At 37.0% G+C, this 19254-nt stretch overlaps 1 protein-coding gene across 6 annotated transcripts in view; it reads left to right on the forward strand.

Annotated features, from left to right (window-relative positions):
- FRY (FRY microtubule binding protein) overlaps positions 1-19254 on the forward strand; it is a 203075-nt gene that overhangs the window by 162902 nt on the left and 20919 nt on the right. For 4 of the 6 annotated variants that reach the window (XM_086481863.1, XM_086481865.1, XM_086481867.1 and 1 more), the window contains 9 exons: positions 2576-2716; positions 3438-3617; positions 4699-4860; positions 5666-5740; positions 6785-6955; positions 12796-12996; positions 13542-13703; positions 17262-17425; positions 18665-18854. In XM_086481863.1, the coding sequence (XP_086337989.1) occupies positions 2576-2716; positions 3438-3617; positions 4699-4860; positions 5666-5740; positions 6785-6955; positions 12796-12996; positions 13542-13703; positions 17262-17425; positions 18665-18854 (1446 nt within the window). Of the gene's footprint in view, positions 1-2575; positions 2717-3437; positions 3618-4698; positions 4861-5665; positions 5741-6784; positions 6956-9138; positions 9148-12795; positions 12997-13541; positions 13704-17261; positions 17426-18664; positions 18855-19254 lie in introns of all 6 variants that reach the window. The other 2 variants (XM_086481869.1, XM_086481868.1) reach the window with 1 other exon arrangement.

A 19254-nucleotide genomic window follows, 5' to 3' on the forward strand; every position in this document is an offset into this window, starting at 1 on the left:
ACAGAAGAAGGGACAAGAAGCCACATAGTGCATAACAACATGCTCATGGTAGATGTTGCCTCCTCCTCCCTGTTAGATGGAGGATTGCTTGTGATAGAAGCATGAGCATTCATTACCTGTTCAAAACCAAGGAATCACTAGAGATTAAAACACCTGTGTTGCAAGGGGAAGCATGTCTTAAATCAGGCATTATCCCACTAATGGCTTGTCTGTCAGACATGGCTGGTGAAATGCCTTCTTTATTTCCTCAGTGGACACAGAAAACATTTGTTTGACTGACCAATGCAGCCTAAGAGCTGAGTATCTCTTCTCACCTGCTGCCAGATTTGGAGAGGCAAAGGGAACTGTAGTAGCACTCCAGCAGCAGCCAGCCCAGGCAGCCCCTGAAGGAGCAGGCTCTGCTCTCCGTCTAGTTCTGGGTTAGTTGCTACTTCAGGAAGGGGGCAGATGTTGCTATGGACTGTGGATCCCTAAACCCAGATAACACCCAGATAGTTAACACACACTAACAAGGGAGGAATCCACAATTCTTCAAAACAGTTCATATGGGTCAGAGTCAAAAAAAAAAAAAAAAAAAAAAAAAAAAGGCTGAGAACAGTTATGATTTCTTCTCGGAAATACGGTGGAAACTCTTTGTCCTGGAACTCACTGATCCAAATGATGTGTTACCACAACTCCATCTTGCTGCTATTTTTGTTACTTCTGGCAGCAGAAGAATTCTTATTGTACTAAATGCATTTTAAAGTTGCTGTTCTTTTTTTAAACGGAAATACTCCTTCTTGTAACAAATTCATGATGTATTTAAGTACACACTTGAACTATCAACCACCAGGTATACTTATCTGAACACACGAAGACTGGCACAGTCCACAAATGTTTAGAGTTTAAGGGCCAAGAGCTGTTTAAATCAAAGGATTCTGTTGACAACAAATTCATACAAACTGGAATGGAAATTAGAAGCTTTCAGAGATAAAGTTCCTAGAACAGCTTTCTAACCAGCAATAGAGACAAAATTCCCATTATTTCCCAAGAACTCCTTTTCTTGTCACAAAAATTATTATCTGATGCATTAGCCTCTGTCAGAGAACAAAAAAAAATTTTCGTCCAGATAGTTTCGTTTAATCCTTTACACCTACACTGAAATGCTATACTGGCTGATGTGCTGGGTCATATAAACTATTTACAAGGAATTCAAACTTTCCATTGCAAGATCCTAATGGAAGGCAAGAAAAAGTCTGTAACCATGTTTTGAAGAAGAGTTGCTAAGCACGTTTTATCTGTCAGTACAGGTAACCATGGGCTGAAGCAAGTTACCATGTAGTACCTTTAATTTAAAAATTCTTGCTGTCTTTTTATAGAGGAATAGATAAAGCACAGTGAGTTCCATCTATTGTGCTGTTAATGAATTTTCCTGCTTTGATTTATGAATCACTGCTACTCACTTTTACTGATGAGTGAAATCAGAAGATATTTAGCAGGATGAGCTAGGTGTGTGTCCTACCTGATCATTCCATTTTGGCTGGCATGAAGCATTCTTATTCAGTAAGAAGAAGCACTTTGTCATTCCAGCCAGGGAGGTCATCTAATAATTACTGAACTCCACTTGGATGACAGTTGAAATTTTTCTCTGATGGAAGACATGAGGCAGCATAGAGTTTTTATATGTAATTGTTTTCTAGTTCCTAACATCTCTAGTGACCGATGTTAGAAGAACAGTTTTGTTGGCCTGAATGGAAGGTTAGAGTCTAGTCTTGAGCCTCTGGTAACCTCTAGCAATAACATATGATTGCCTCTGAAATTTGTGGGGTGGGACAGAACCTGTCACCAATGAAACAACGTGCTACCTTCCAGGAAATTTTCAGCTGAGATATTTCACACACATGTGCAAACGTAGCGTGGCTGTCTGTATGCCTCCTGAATTACTGTCATGTAGATATATGAGCACAGTTGGATTTCCAAGGTTCATTATGGTATTCCGGGATCTACACTTAGGTGTTCCAAAATTCCGGGATTTAGATCAAGCCCTTCTTTTTATAAGCCTCTACAGTAAGAGAGCCCAGGGACTCCATCTCCTCCTTAACAGAAAGTGTTTCCTTGGCAGTTACGGCCAGTGAATGCTGGCAGTGAAGTATATTTGGATAAATATATATTGATGTTCTGAATAGTAGTAGTTTTGTTTCTTCAGCATGTTTTCTTTTTCTCACTGACTTTCAGCAAAGGTAGACATAAAGAGATACTCCCCTGTTTTTGTTGGATGTACTTCCCCAATTACAGTGTAAATTTTACCTACCAGTTTACTCAACTGCTGAGTGTGTTTTCTGGGTAAGTTAGGGCAGGCATACACAAAATGTTTGTTTCATTATCAAAAGAGGCTAGCATTTGGCTCCCAACTTAAAGCTCTTTTTTATTTCACACTTGTATCATCATGACTTGTAAAATAATTGTAAAATGGCATTGCAAAATCAGTGAGTGAAGAGAGATTAACAGTACAAATGGTATGCATTAAACGAGTAGCTTTTTCCATAAGAAGAAATGTCTCAAAATTTAGTTATTTTCACTCTTTTTTTTTTAACAGCTACTAGAAAAAGGACTTCCGAGTATGCAACAATCCCTCTTACAGATGATCTACAGTCTTCTTAGCTATATGGACATGTCAGCTATCCCGATGAAACAGTTTAACGTGGAGGTGCTAAAAACCATTGAAAAATACATACAGGTAAATGATCTTCTTTCTATTAACATAGGAACTTAGCAGTATTTACTGCCATAAGTTGATTTTCTTTATAAGAATTTAAGACTAGGTTATACTGTGACTGTCCAGGATGGTATCTAGTTTATAAACATCCTGATGCCTCATAGTCTCCGCTTCCACAGATAAGATGTCCAGCTGGGTGTTCACAGAGTGGGAAGGGTTAGGCTGCAGCTACAGTACATCAGGAGCAAGCTTAATACCAGGCAGAGCCTGCCTGACTGCTCGTTTTAATTATTAGCACAAGGGAGATGTGGCATAAGCACTTATCTTCACAGACTTCCGCATCTAGTTCTTGGCAAGTGGAAAATACATAGTTCTACTAGGGATTCACAGCTGTAAAGAGCCTGTGTCAAGTCAGGTTTTCTGTTAAATGGGGATTCTGCAATGGCCTTTATATTTATTCGTACAGATTAAGGCATTCAGGTAGGAGATTTTAAATCCCTTGACAGTCCCAGGCTGCAGGCCAATTCCCCAACGCTAACACCTTAGGCAAGTCTTGGTCTCTGCTGTTGAAATTGTTCTGCAAGTATGTGCCTTGTCACTGTCCAAGAGAGAGAGAAAGAATAGTAATATTCCGATTTCACTTTTTTTTTATGTGGCAAACAATATGACTGTAAAGTGTAAATAATCTTGAATGTGTGTGAATCTTTCTTTCTGTTTGCTGATTAAATATATGTATTTCTAGAGCATTCACTGGAGAGAAGCCTTGAATATCCTGAAGTTGGTGGTTTCTCGTTCTGCCAGTTTAGTTTTACCATCCTACCAACACAGCGATCTTTCAAAAATGGAAATACATCGAGTGTGGAACAGTGCCTCCAAGGAGCTACCAGGGAAGACTTTAGAGTTTCATTTTGATATTTCAGAGGTACTATTTGTTATTCTGCTATTAACAGCTTAATTCTGTTATTTGACAATCCTAAAGCATGTATTGCAGCTCCTTAAGAAAGCTGAAAAATTAGGAAAGAAAGGGAAATTACCAAACTGAAATTCTCTTAAATTATTTTCAATTCACAGTGACATATTTATTGACCCATGCTGGAGGGCTCTTTCTGGATTTTTACTAGATTTTTTTTGTGACGGAATTGTAAAGGAAAAAATAATTCATGTATTTAAAATTATCCGGTGGAAAAGCTGTGTTGCACTTATGCAACCTGTAATATGTACTATATGTATAAAATCCCCCTCCAAGCATTTTATACTTGGATGCAAATATTCTCTCTAACTGTTAAACACAGAAATATGTCCTTTAAGCAAGTACTGCCTGACTTCTGACTGAACACTTTTACAGCAGTCTTTATCCTGCAAACCCTGTACACCTTTTAACTTTATAGAACTGAATGGTCCTATTGACTTTAATGGCAACTCACTTTATTTATAGTTATGAACTGCAGGACTGTTTGCAGCATTATAGATGATTTCATATAGATAATAGGCAGATTTTGAGGTTAAAAGGAAATATGAACATAAAAACTCATCTTGTACTATTTGTATAAAGAGTTTCTTCATGCTGTTTCATGTAGGTAGAGTTATAGAAAATACTAAGCATCCTATTGTCAATCCAAGAAAAGTGTTTTAGTGTTTGTGTGAACAGGGCCTAAGTGTTCAGCACTCTTAGGAAAAACCATTAAAAACATGTGCAAGAAACGTGGATTTGAAAATAAATTTCATAAGCTTTCTGGGATTTTTGCTGGTTCTTATGTTAAGAAACTGGTTTGACAGTTGCTTTGAATATTTGCTATTCATAAACATAAGGATTAGCTCCTAAGTATGGCAACGTTCACAGTGGAAAATAACATACATACCAAGTGACATGAAATTTGGTGCCCTCCTTGTTTTACCCCTGTATATGATCTTCAGAGTAATCTTTTCCTGCAACTGAAGCAATACGGCCTATGGTAAATTCATCCTGGAGCATAGTATTAGTGAATAATTACTCTCTGTTTAAGACTCCAATTATTGGGAGGCGGTATGATGAGCTGCAGAGTTCTTCTGGACGAGATGGTAAACCCAGGGCAATGGCTGTCACCCGAAGCACTTCTTCAACCTCATCAGGATCTAACTCCAATGTCCTTGTTCCTGTGAGCTGGAAGAGACCCCAGTACTCTCAGGTAAGCTCCTTTTAAGTAGCCTACTATTCATTAACAAGTGGCACTCGGAGCTGCGGATTTAATGCACACTTAGGTTCTTAAATGCTTGTGCCCTGTGCAGTGCTGCTGGGGCAGGGCCAGCGCAGCATCTGACTGTGTGTGCTGAATGTCTTTCTTGGACTCAGAAGTGGACTGACTTATGTCTGTCTTCTATCCTGCAGGAAATGCATCTCTAAGACCTCTAAGTCTAGGTCAGATTTAGCTAAGAATGACAAGTGAGTTCAGGTATTAGCAAGGAGAGCAGATAGACAGTATGTGCAACTTCCTGTGTGTTGTTTTCTTGGGAAATCAGGTGAAAAGAATTCCTTGGAACAGTTTTCCCAAAAGTGATGTTTGAATATCCTATTGGTTTTGGTTATCTGCCAGTTAAAATAAAACCATACAGAATAAATGTATTTGTTGCCTTTTTTTTTAATATGGATGATTATATAGCAGTGACTCAGGCCCAATTCTGCAAAAAATAAATATGCAAGTGCTTAATTTTAAGCTTCCAGACTGTCCTTTTGAAGCGATGCATAGGATCCAATGTTTTCTTATTATGTTCAATAGAATTAATAGGCTAATTTAAAAATTATAAACACTAAAGTCACTGCTATTTTTATGTTTCCTTATATGCATAGCTGCTCTGAAAGCAACCCTTTGAGCACTTAATGACTAATTCTTTGGTTGGTTCCTCCTAATTAAAAATTGTTAATGTATGTTTCTAGCCACCAGGAGAATGGGTGGTTAAAAAAAATTCTCACTTGAGAAACATCTTGTTTTCTAGAAAAGGACAAAGGAAAAGCTTGTGCATGTCCTTTCTCTGTGTGGTCAGGAAGTTGGGCTGAGTAAAAACCCTTCAGTAAGTAGCCTTGTATTGACCATTCCTTTGTTTCATTGTGTCCTAAACTTTACAAGTGAAGAACTTTGTTTCACGGTGTTGCTGACCTGATTTGCATAGTTTCGTACCATATTACTATCATTGTCATTTGTACTGGCCCACACTGCGTTTCTCAGCATATAGACCAGTGAGTGAATGGCCCTTTGACTTTGAGATGATTTACTTGCAGAGCTCCATAGGGTTTTCTCTGAGAGATCTGATGGTATAGATTTTACTGATGCCATCTCAGTGGCTAGAGAGTAATGACCTCTGGTATTAACAATCTAGAGCCTTTATAAAGTAAAATATTAAATTACAGGGATAAAATGGAGGGGGGCGGTGTATCTGATTTTTCCATCAGATAGTAGTTCTAATGTTGCTCTTTAAAAATTAATATTATCTGGTGCCAGGAAATGGGTAATAGATCATCCAGGGTGGAAGCTCTTAAAATAGTTATTAAATATTTTCTACAGAGAAAGGAAAATTTCTGAATATTTTTGAATATGTTGTATGTCACTTGTATTATGGTGAACAGGTCCTTCATTTCTGCAAGTCAGGGACCGTTGCATTTTTGCAGCTAAATTGCAGGTATAATTAATTTTAGTAGGAAAGATAAAATTACAGCTTGTCGTGTTTTCTAATCTTGATGTATTTTTAAACATCATTTTAACTAGAGATTTTTTGATTAACTTAACTGTCTCATGCCTTGACAGTATTTTTGTTGCTAAGTTCTCTGAATTTTGTTCCTCTAAATGTATACAAACATCCAGGCAACATCAATCTGCAGCCATTAGGAGGTAGCTGTAATATTCTTGGATGCGTTCCTGCAGTATGAAGTTGTTTCTTTGTACAAGTTTAATCTGAAGGCACCTGTCCAACATAAATAATAAAGAGTGTTCTAAAAATACTCAGTGAAGGAATTAGGTGTGTACTGGAAATACAGTCTTCCGAATAACCAATTACAGCTTTTAGGAAGAAACAACCAGAGGGAACAGTTTGTTACAAGAGAAATCCTTTGAATTGTAGGTAATTTTTTCTTCCTGTGGTGATTTGGATCTGATTGAGCACCAGACAAGCTTGGTGTCTTCAGAAGACGGAACAAGGGAGCAGGAGAACATGGATGATTCAAACAGTGAACAACAATTCAGAGTCTTTAGGGACTTTGATTTCCTAGATGTTGAGCTGGAAGATGGGGAGGTACAGTATATTTTCTTTGAAACAGCTTTTTTGTTGAAACAGTTTGATATTCTTTCTACTGAACTCTGTACTCTTCTTGTAGCATAAAACTTAAACTGTATAACTGTAAGCTTAGTTTTGAGTTGAGATTATTTTTAATGTTCAGTTAGTGTTTATTTCAGTAGCGTAACAGTGAGAGGCTACCACACCCTTCCTTTCTGAATCTACTTTAGGAAACACTGCAAAACTGTTATGGGAAGATAAAGCCTCTGTTCTAGTACCTTTTAAGTGAATTTACTTTTAAGTGAATTTATTTTAAATACAATTTTTAAAGGTCTAAATTGTTAACAAAAATATATTTGCTGATTAAAAACCCATAAAATGAAATTGTTCCAAATCTATTGGTTCATGACTAACCCTCCAAAACATGAATTCAGGCCTTCGGGCTGTTGTTACTCCTGCAACTGCCAATGAAATCACTAATGTTTAGAGAGATGTACCTTCCACTCTGCTTAGGTGTCTGTGATTTCATCATTTCATGCAGGAGCTAAACAGAACCCTGAGGGCCCAAATCAAGTCTTGACAGGTTAAGCCTTTCAGCTCACCTTGAGCTGAAACTGCTGAAGGGAAAAAGTGGAAGAACTGCAGAATTTTAGGAGGCTACACCCTTTAACCTTGCTTCTATCAAACTTGGAGTATTTCTTTCTATTTGGTGGGGAAGGCCAAAAATGAATATCCATTACCAGTCTAACAATTTTGTTGGTATTTAAAAGTTCAGAAATTGTTAGCTCTTTTGAAGTACTTAAGGTGCAGATGTTCAGCAAACCTAACAGTTTAATAAATTATCTTGTCATAATCTGGACTTGATTTTAACATGAATTCTCTCAGGCATTGCTCTTAGCCCTGAGAAGAACATGTGTACAAGAAGAAATAATCAGTTTTGTCCCTAGTTGAATTACAGTGGTAAAATAATTTTAAGGTAAACAGACCCCTCAGCTGTGAACTCATGTACATCTGAATTTTAATTTTTTTTTCCAATGAAGAGAAAGGGTGAAGGAATGGAAAGAGATGTCACAGAGTTCTTGTTTTCCAAGTCAGGAATCTCTGTATCAAAATATAATAATTCCGACTCACAGCTGCCCATGACTTTGCTGGAAAAAAAAAATCAACCAAAAAACCCCAAAAAAACAAACAAACCACCAAACCAAACAAAACAACACAAAGCAAAAATTCAGATGGCATCAATATTTGAAAATACATTAGCCAAATATTATGAAGCATCTTGAATGTTCCAAACACTGATAAATGATGAAACAGCCATGCCAGGTTGTTAGTCAAAAAGCATATCGGCTGCAATCATTTCTGTGTCTTAAATGCCTTCAAGGTATTACGAGGACTTGGTACTGCAATTCTGACTAAATATCACATGATAATTTTTTGTCCAGTGAAATTCAGGAATTTCTTCTTTCTCTTTACCAGTTAAAACCATATACAGCTTATGTATAATTGTGCAGAACAATTCCTATCAAAATGAGTTTACCTTCATGAAATGTGACCCTGCAAAGATTTGTTTTATACGTGCAGCTAACTTCAAGACTGAGGCCTAAATTAATCGATACACTAATTGTCTTAAGTTGGTTGTAGAACAGATTCTAAGCTTGTCTAGTTTTGTGTGAAGTAAAATGAAAAGTGTAGTCTTTTACTTAATACAGTTTTTAAATTACCATGGATCTGAGACCTTGCATTCCAAGGTTTAGTCCAGACTGAGTTACTGTTCTTCTCAATACATAGATACTTCAACCAAATTCAGACCTGGTGTAAGAGGCTACTTCTCTAATGACTGAGTTGAAACTGTATCATTTATATCGGGTCTGAATTTTATACACTCATAAACATGAATAAAACGGTGTTAGAAAACCTAACCTAGCAAGAGCACAGTCTTTCAAAAAAACCCATATGATTTAAACAGGCCAGTGATGCTTGTATCATCTCCACACCACAAGATGTACTTGTTTGAAATTTTACAAAGATGTGAAAGCAAGTGATGATTATTTTCAAACTTAAGAGATAGGCTGAAGAGTTGAAGTTTCTGTGATCATATTAGCTACAATTGTAGGCAAATGTTTGTCTATGATGTCTTTAATACAGAAATTTTACATAGATTCTTTCTATTTGTTTTTCTATCTGTTATATCTGCTACACAGGAACTTCAGGTAAGAATGCTACTTGAACTCAGATGTGCCAGCATATGTTATGCCTTCTTGCAAATTTGTATTATAGAATAACATCATAGTTTTGTTGTTGCCCTCCCCCTCTTCAGTGTGTGTGTAGGTGAGTGCGTGTGCGTGTGCTTGCACTTCTGACAGGTGCTTCATTTTTTGTCTTGTACTAAAAATACTTTTTAGGTCTTTTTCAAAAACTCTGCTTCATTTTAAGTTTGTTTTTGACATGTTCAACAGTCTTCACAAATTTTAAAATACCTTTAATTCCAGTATTAGCATTTTTCAGATTGAGACATTTCTCCTTTTAGTATCTTTGTGCATAAATAATATGTAGAAACAAAAGAAGAACTTCATTGTTTATAATATAGTAAAGTTTGTGCCATTTGTTTCCATGGGCAAATTATATATAATTGCCAGCTTTTCAATTGTGGTATATTTGCTCCTGTTAGCATTTTGCTAAAGCTGATACCTGAGACCTCTTCAGAAAGTTTCCATCATTGCCTACCAGCCCAAATTTAACTGAATAAATAAATTAATTCATACAGCTTAGGATAATTCAGCTGTATACTCCTGTCAACTTTGCTGGACTCTTTCACCCTGTGAAGAAGACTGAAAAGGTGTTATCAGTGATTGCCAATTTGGCACCTAAACTTGCAGTTTATCAATATATAGAGAGAAATTAAATGATACAGACAAAGGATTTTGGGGGGGGTTGTGTTTTTCTCAAAATTCCTCTAAAAGATACAACTACATGGAAATAGTGCCTTACTGTGCACGTCCACAATACTTTTGCCTGTACCCTACGATATTTGTGTGACTCCATTAACTTTTCATACTGTGTCAATACAGTAAGGATAAAAACTTGTGTGAAAGAAGTTTTGCCTGATTCTTACCAGCTTTATGGAGGAGCTATGCTGGTCTCCCCCACATAGGGTTACTTCCCTTTTTACCGCTCTTTCTGTGTCTCTCCTTTCCGCTGGATTGTCGTAATGTTTAAAGTGACTGCAAGGGCACATCCACTCCTTTACTAGAGGGTGGTGATTGTTCTGTGGTCACAGATCTGGGAAGTTCTATGTGGTACCTGCTCACTGCTGGGCAGATACATTTATAATGTGTGACTGTTTTCTTTTGAATTGATGTTTGTTACTGGTGGCTTTTCAGATAGCAGCTAGCTTTCCTCCCCCTCTAGATAAAATGAACACCCTCTCAAATCTTCCCTCCTTCTTGTTAACTGTGACAGAAAGATTGCTTACAGACTATAAAAACAGCAACTCCATCTTTGTCAAGGTGTTGACCTCTTGTTTAAATTCAATATGATTCTGGGTGCCCCTGTAGCAAGCTTACACTAACTCAAATACTCTGGGTATTTGGGTTATACTGTGTTTCATCTCTCTTACCCTTTCCCTCACTTTTAATTCACTCCCCCTTCTAACTGCATGCGCTAGAAGTGTCCTTCTCATTTTTCTTCTTTTTGCTGGCTTCCTTCTTTAAGACATTGCAAAATGAAACTGCAACAAGAAATATTCCCATAGACATGGGCTGCAAAGTGCACTGGTAGCTGTACTGGGCATCATGAGGATCAGGGTGTGATGATGGTTGTCTTTGCTTGCTTGCTTATTTATGTCATTTTGTCATGTGTTAGTTCAGTAACTGATGTGTTTGTGGAGAATGTCTCATTGCTGCATGTGTCCTCCAGCCTTTGCAGGGGAGGATGGACAACTGAAGAATTTTTTTAAATAAATATCTGGGAACTGAACAGTCATTTTTATGATTTAGAGACCTAATTTCTTAAATACTAGATGTGTTCTGTTCTCCTCCCGCACAAAACCACCATATGATCCCAGTCGCAGAAGGAAAACACGGGGTTCTTCCAATAATGTGTCAGGCTTTGTAACAATTTCATGTTCATTTGCTCTTGAAAATAGTGCATTCCTTAGTCTAAATGTTCTTGTGGATTATAATTCTTGTATTTCTGGATAGTCTTTTTCCTAAAAATTCTTTTTTTTATTCCTCATATTTGTTCATGAACAGTGAGCTTAGTGTCCGGAAACTGAACTTTCCCTCTTTCTAATCGTATGCCACAGTCCATTGCATTAAAGGGCAATGGTGCAAAATAAGATCTATTTATGCAAGTTTGTTGATTGTTAAGGAGGTAAGATTGCAATTGAATTAGTTGCACTTAATGCAGTTTAGTCCCCATTCAGTAAATGTCTGACTAGTCCTGAACGGATTACTCAAGAGTTTAAAATTACAAATCTGCTTAAGGGACCTTACTGAACTGAGACTTCTTTCTCTATGACTGCACATAATTTTAACCTGCATAAACCCAGGAGATACTCATAATCAGTGATTTGATAATAATATTTATGATTTTTTAGGCAGAACCATATTTTTGTCAAATTCATATTTAGAAGATCACTGTCAACTTAGATTTTCAGCAGTTGGTTTGCTCGTTTAAGAGTGTTGCATCTTGCAGAGTCTTGTTTTAAACAGTCAGTCCTGGACCTTAAAAAGAAACATTTTTCTCTATAAATTTCCTTCCCATGTTGATGTAAGGTTGAGGGCTTTCACCTGAAGTACCCCAAACTGCAACTGGATGCTTCTGCATAGACCCTTCATGCTGTGTAATGCCCCTTTGGCCTCTGTGGGTTCATGACAGGAGCAGTCGTGGACACACTCCTGCATTTGCTGGAGATGAACCTGTCTAGACTTGAAGAAGGGAGCAAGAGAATTAGCGCAATTAGGGAAAAGGGATACAGTTCACTGGAAAATACGTAAAGCAAACAAATGGAAAAATGGTGGAAAACTAATTGTAATTTTTTTACATGAAAGAAATCAAGTGATTTTTGTTATCAGTTCACCAGCCTAACAAATAAGTACGCAATTTGCTTAATGCACTTGGCTTTATGTAACTGGGTGTGGGATCAGAACTGAAAGACAGTATAAAATGTTTGGTCCATTTGACTTTATCCCTTTTAAAACATGAAATCTCAAGTGATGCTAACCAGGTTATTCTCAAAGTATCATTTCAAATAATTCAGATAAATTCAAGTTACAAAGATAAGCAATATGGGCCTGGAATGAAAGTTTAAAGAGGTATGCTACTTTAGCTATTACATTTTGTGCGTAAATGAAAGGTTCATTCAAATCTACTCATCATTATGGTTATATGTATATGTATATATCTATATAATGCATATAATATATATTATATATGCAATATAATATATAATCTAAAACCTTTAACATAAGTTTTGCAATTGAACCATTGTTATGAACTGTGCTCCTAATACTTTGAAACATCATGGAAAAATCTTTAAAATTGCTTCCAAACTTTTCTTTTGCCTGTCGTTGCTCCACTGGTAGCGAGATGTGTGTTTATGTGGACTTACAAAAATGAATTCTTAAATCAGCAAATGCATGAAAAACATCTAATACTGAAAGGAATGAATCTTCATTTAACTGTCATTTCCATGCTTCTGCTCTTATCTCCAGGTGAACAAACAAAATAATGCTTATATGAAATTTGAACTATATTTTTACATAAAAATATTTCTTGAGCTAACTTTAATCTAATGATTAGTGGTTTGTATATGATGAATTTCAAGTCAAGGTAGCTGACCCTATATCTGATTTCAGGGTGAAAGCATGGACAACTTCAACTGGGGAGTACGCAGACGGTCGCTGGATAGCCTGGACAAGTGTGACATGCAGCTGCTGGAAGAGAGCCAGCTCTCAGGGAGCACGCCCAGCCTGAACAAAATGAACCATGAGGACTCTGATGAGTCATCTGAGGAAGAGGACCTGACCACCAGCCAAATCTTGGAGAACTCAGACCTTGTAAGCTGCAAACTTGCAGTTTAAGAAAAGATAGGATTGTGTTTTTAAATAAGCTGGGCTTTTAGTTTCCTCTTGCCCAGGTGCAATCTAATCAGCTGAAATTGGGGGGGTGACACTCAATGTGGTGTTTTGTCACGACTTGGTTTTCCCTTATTTGTAGATGTAAACAGGAATTTTAATGCAAAGTCCAAAACACAGGAAACACCAGATCTGAGAATTTGCTCTTTTTTCCACAAATTACTCTGTGACAATTTTGCACGATTGGCCAGTAGTAAATCTTTCTGATGTATCTAATACTTAAAGAAATAGGACAAGACTCCAGTTCGGTAAACTGTGTCAGGTTTTCATTGTTCACTTTGGGGTGTTTGCATACAATTTTTATGATAGAAATATTGAAAGGGTTGTAGTATATCTGCACACACAACCTAAGAGAGCCACTGTCACTGCCCTTTAAGACAGTGTCTGCTTTGCACATTCAGAAAAGCAATGTGTGGTAGGGTAGCTGTATACTCAGTTCTTCTGTGCTTTTGTTGTCTTTTAAACAGATTATAAATCTTTCCCCATCTGAGGATACAAATCATATTGACTCACTTTCTACATCATGTGACACAACCTCAGCAGACCCTCATCATTTTAATATAGAAACGTCCAGCTTTGATGTGTCTTTGCCTGATATGAATAATCTCCAGGTGTCTGAAGGATCCAAGGTGAATACATTTTTACTTTCTTTTCCAACTGGACTGTATTTGACATACATACTTTTACAAGTTTATTTTACTTTCATGAAGGGTTTGATCTGTGAAAGCAAGTACATTCTGACTTCCTGTATGTAACGGCATAATACAATATATTCATATGCTCCTGCATATTCATACCCTTTCCTTTCTACTTACACTTTCTTCATTAAAAGATTTTATTTATTGTTTCTTAAGTATATTGCAATACATACTCACCAAGATGCTAGAAGCTCATTGGAAGGCAAATTCATGAACTGGCCACAAGTTACAACCCTAAGGGAATATTCTTCTGTTCTTCATGCTGATTTAAAAGAATGATATGCCAACTCATGTGGTGGGTGTAAGCGTGTATTCTCTGAGATTTTTTTCTATGTGGGAACCTATTGTACAGTTGTGTGCACTGGATTCAGTTCTTGCCTTTTGGCAGACACTCAGAAATTTTAAATTCATGACCGCAATATTAAGCCATCTTGGGGGGGTGGAGAGGCAGGGTTTGCAAGGATACGACGACCATGTTCAGCACAGTTTATTTCAGACAGTTGTATCAGAAGATGAACATAGAGTAAGGTTGGTAAATGATTATCAATGTGGGGATGGTTTCTTTAATTTTCTGTTTGATAATACTTGTTTGTGGAAGATCAGGTGAACCTACTCCTCTCAGTATCTCTCCAGAAATATAATCTGGGGCCGGGCGTGTGTGTGGGCTAGTGGCTTTATGACACTGTTGCCTTACCAGTAAAGCTTTCTCTGTCATATCTAAACTGGGTGACTTCTGCAGAAAGAGCAGTGTAAGAGAATGGGGCAGGGGTAGAATATGTCTTGTGTTATCATCGACTTTCGTTCTAGTTCTTGCCCTTGGTCCCCTCCAAGTGCAGCCACACAAAAAGTTTATGCAGTACTGCTAGCACTGCATATAATGGAAGTAATGGAAACTTCTAGTGCAGAAGTCATAGAAAAGGAGGTTGGAATTGTGCTGAATATTGAAGAAATTGTTCATGTCAGACGCCTCCCTAGCAGGAAAAAAGGACAGGAGAATCGAAATGTGGGTAAGGATAGGAAAGGAGGGGAACCTCTCAAAATAATGGCTGCGGAAAAAGTAAACTCATTATCATTTGTCAAAAGAACTGTTGGTAGACAAGTTACCACGTAATAACCATAAGCAGCAGAAGTTGGCAGAATTTCAGTTCAGGAAGCTGCAGTCAGAACAGATTACTTTGCAGGTGGTGACTGCAGCTAATCTCATGCATCCAGCTGCAGTAGCTATTGGTCTGTACATTAAGAATTGCAAATCACAGTTCGTGAGTTCATATATGCCTGGGGGTTTAGAATCTTTACCGTGAAAATTTCTATAATGTCCCAATACCCATGTGCCAGTGTTCACCAAAAAATGAAAAGCTTTGGAAAAAGTAAATAAGTGAAGAATGGAGAATCACGGAAGTTTGTTGTGGGATTGAAAGGCAGATTCAGGTAGTCCTGTGACAGATTTGATACTGGTGAATACATAACCCAAGCTGACAGGGATTTGCCAGTGTTACAAAGATGTTTGGGTTGATAAGCTTTACGCAGAATGCCTTCTTAGTGTTTTTTGGCTCAAAGATGTTTTCTTCTAGTATGCATATTTCTGTATTTTTACTCAAATTGGAGTCAGTATAACCAAAGTTAAAATGCCCGCTTTTATAGTTGTTTTAAGGATGAAGTCATCCAATTTTTGGTCAGAAAACTTGCAACTTGCGCCTAAATAATTTTTACTTAATTTGATAACACAAAATCTGAGCTCTTTCCTGTTCCTCTTTTCCTCTGAGTTCTTATTTTCAGACAGTTGATGGTATGCCATCAATGCAGAGGAAATTTTTTTTTACTTCTTTAGTGCCGTACAAAAATGTTTAGTTGTTGCATCATAAGCAAAAACAAAAATAGCACTTCATCTTTTAAATAGATGCAGTGAATGAGAGCAAGAAACTGATTAAGTAGGCCTCTTTTCAAATGTTTCATTGCCAAAATTGAGGCATTATTTTAATGGCATGAAATTAGTTAAACTTATTTTCTATTAAAGATAGTGATCACAATAATTAAGATAATATTTATAAGAGATTAGAAGGCAGTGATAGATAATGCTATGAGGGATACAAAGATTCAGATTATGCTGATTTATATATTTTTCAAGTTATCTAAACTCACCAGTTTCTGGAGGTGTGCTCAAATCCTGCATGAATATTTGTGGTCCACTTTTTTATTTTGCTTTTTGTGCATCATATTGGACTGCAGTGGGTGGGAGGTGTTTTCTTCCTCTTTCTTCCTCCCTTACCCTATCCCATCAAAAAATGTTTTCTCGTACAAACACTGTTATGGCAGTGAAAAAAAACAATGATTCTTTCAAGCTAATAGTTCATATTTCAAAGTTGTTAATACTAACTACTTCTTGAAGAAGTATGAAACATTTATGCTTCTTGCCAACTGCTCTGATTCCTGTTCTGGTAATTCAGCCATCTAGCTTTCATTTCTCTTTTCAAAATGGTTTGTGCTCTGATTCATTTCATCCACCCTGGACTTAGGAATGTTCCTATCCCTTTTGCTTAGAAAACAAAACAAACCAAAAAAACTTTCTCCTACTTAATTTCTGATCCTTTTTGATACAAGTCTTGTTTAATTTTTAGAAATGGAACCCCCCAGAATTTATCTGTAGGATCCAGGTCTGGTAACTTGCAGAGGGCCACTTCTCTGTTTTAATTCCACTTGCCACAAATTTCCCTCCCCACTAGCTCCCACCACATGTATGTACATGTGTTTGTGCGCATGTGCACAAACACATACCTTATGAGACATCCCAAACAGAAAAGATAAAGTGTTTGAGCTACCCGCCACGATCATCCCTACAGGGACTGCTTCACATGATGCAGACAAAAGCCAGAAGATTAAAACTGAAACAAAATTTGTTCAGACTAAAAATGCAAGAGAAATTGAAAAGTTTCAAAAAGAAATCAAGAGCTTTAGGTGCTAATGGGTGAAAAAGGAAGGAAATGATAAAAGCATGATCTTTTAATGGCTTTGGATTCCTCTTGAATGGAAGTTATTATGAAAATGACATGCTAAAAATAAGTCTGAATTCTAAACATGCATGTAGTCTTCCAGACAGTGATTGTTTTCAATATATTTTGAGAGGCTTTAATACACTCTTGAGCACTATCAAGTTATGACAAGGACACCCTGACAGTAACAAGAATCCTGTTGTTTTTTCTGAAAAAATACTTCCCTGTTATGTTGCCAAATGCATTGAAATCTGAAATTCTTTGCTAGACAAAGGAAGTTGAAGAAATGCCTTAGAAATAATATTGATCCAAGACAGCAAGTTAAGCAAATACAGTATTTTGAAGAAGTATAACTTGATTCATGCAATTTAGAATCTGTGGCTTTAATCTTTGAAATTTAACATGTTGTCAGGTGGTTTTTTTCATTAAATGATTTCTATTTTTTAGTGGAATTAACTTATTAATTTGATGTTTTCTAAGACATCATCATTCACTCCCCTAGGTTGAAGCTGTACATGAAGAACAAGATACAGCAGCCCATGAGGATGACCTTTCAGGGTCTACAAATGAACTCCCTGGAGCATTTGAATGCAGTGATAGCCTTAGTCTGGATATGACAGAGACTGAAGAGAAAGTTGACAGGCTGGAACAATTTGCTCTTGCTAGGTACTTGTATATGCCATTATTCATAAAAGTTCTTTTACACTGTACAACAAAGTGGTAGCAAGGTGTTAGTTAATGGAATGGCTGTTTTGGCCACAGGAGTTATAAAATTCTCTTGAGTTTAGAGTAGTGAGAAGACAATGACCTAATTACCTGCATAATTGTCACACAACTGAAAAAAAAAAACCCAATATTTTGCTTCTGGGAAAAACAAGATATTATTTTTACATACATTTTGCAGTTAGTCATGATATATGTAATATATTTCATCAAAAGAAAAAAAAGGATTTTTAAAGACTCACAGCAATGGAAGTACTGCTTAGTTAGCTGTTCAACAGATCAGCCATGTATTCATCCTCTGATTACTTATGGATCATAAGGAAGTCACAATATTGTCAAAAATCCCAGCTATATACTCTGGAGGCTGCTGGTGAGCATGGCTGGACCCCAGTATATGTTGCAAGAAGACATCAAGATTTTTCCATGTCTAATGGAGCCATTTAGATTTTGGATGCTGAGTTAGATTGCAATTAGCCCATATTTAGGGAAAGGGAAGGGAAAGGGCAGAAAAGGAAAGGGGATATTTGAAGAAGTTCACTCTCTGTGTGCCAGTTGTCAGCATCACAATTCCCGTTCTTGGGAGCCATAGGAAGTATTTCTCCATCCCAAAGGATCATACACAAGAACAAATAGCTTAGTACCCTTTAAAAATGGTAGCCAGCCAGTTTCACTGACCACGGAGTGCCAAAATAATGCTCTGTACTAAGAACAGTGTGGAGAAGGGATGGATCTTCTCCAATCCATTATATTGGGGGGAAACAAAACAAGTCAGTATATATAATGTTTGTACACACTGAGATTCTTTTCAGTACTTCTGCTATACATTACTAAAACCAAGTTTTCCTAGAAGAGGAGTTTTTCTTCATGGGCTTCATGGGTTTTATCCTGCTGTGAAGTTTCAGCCTTCTTCCTCCAAACAATGGTACAATAAAACATTTCAAGTGTTCTGGGATGGAGGAAGATCATTATGGCCTAAAGATAAGGATTCTAATATGGAGGCTTTTCTTGTTATAGCCAATGTCTTGCTAACCTTCAAAAGTAATTTGAAAGTTCATTATTTTTAGAAAGGTGCTGTAATTGGTCCTGTGATTATATCTCTCTGTTATAAATAAATATATATTTTATATGCCACCTTCTTGGCATTTTCCTTTCATCACAGTTTATTTTTTTTTTCTCCTTCAGTTTTGGAGATGTTGATCGAAATGCCTCCCCTCCTCCTTCACCATTTTTTTCTGCCATCCTTGCTGCATTTCAGCCAGCAGCATGTGATGATGCAGAAGAAGCCTGGCGTAGTCATATCAACCAGCTCATGTGCGACTCTGATGGTTCCTGTGCAGTTTATACATTTCATGTGTTCTCTTCCCTGTTTAAGGTGAGAAGTTTAAGATACAAAATCAAAATGTTTAGATTGTGTGCGGCTATTAGGATGGCTCTTGATAGTAGTACTAATAATGAACTACCTGGTATATAACCATTGTAATTTTGCATGCTGCAGAATTGCCGTGCTAGGTTTTCATGCAGAACTGCCTTCTAGGACCAGTTTTGTCATAAACTGTGAATCCCTTCTTTCATCACAAACTGTTGAAATCTGACCATGCCCATGTAAAAGTTAACATTATTAAATATTCTGTACCTAGTCATCTGAATAGAAATATCCAGCTGCCATCATGTAGCATGAATTCCAGAGATTGAGTCTGAAGACTAGAAATACATTTCTTCTTTCTAAAACTATGCTCACAAAGATAAGAATCTTGCAAAAAGATAAGGAAAAA

Source organism: Leptosomus discolor, chromosome 1 (genome assembly GCF_034619465.1).
Source record: "Leptosomus discolor isolate bLepDis1 chromosome 1, bLepDis1.hap2, whole genome shotgun sequence".
Classification (NCBI taxonomy): domain Eukaryota; kingdom Metazoa; phylum Chordata; class Aves; order Leptosomiformes; family Leptosomidae; genus Leptosomus; species Leptosomus discolor.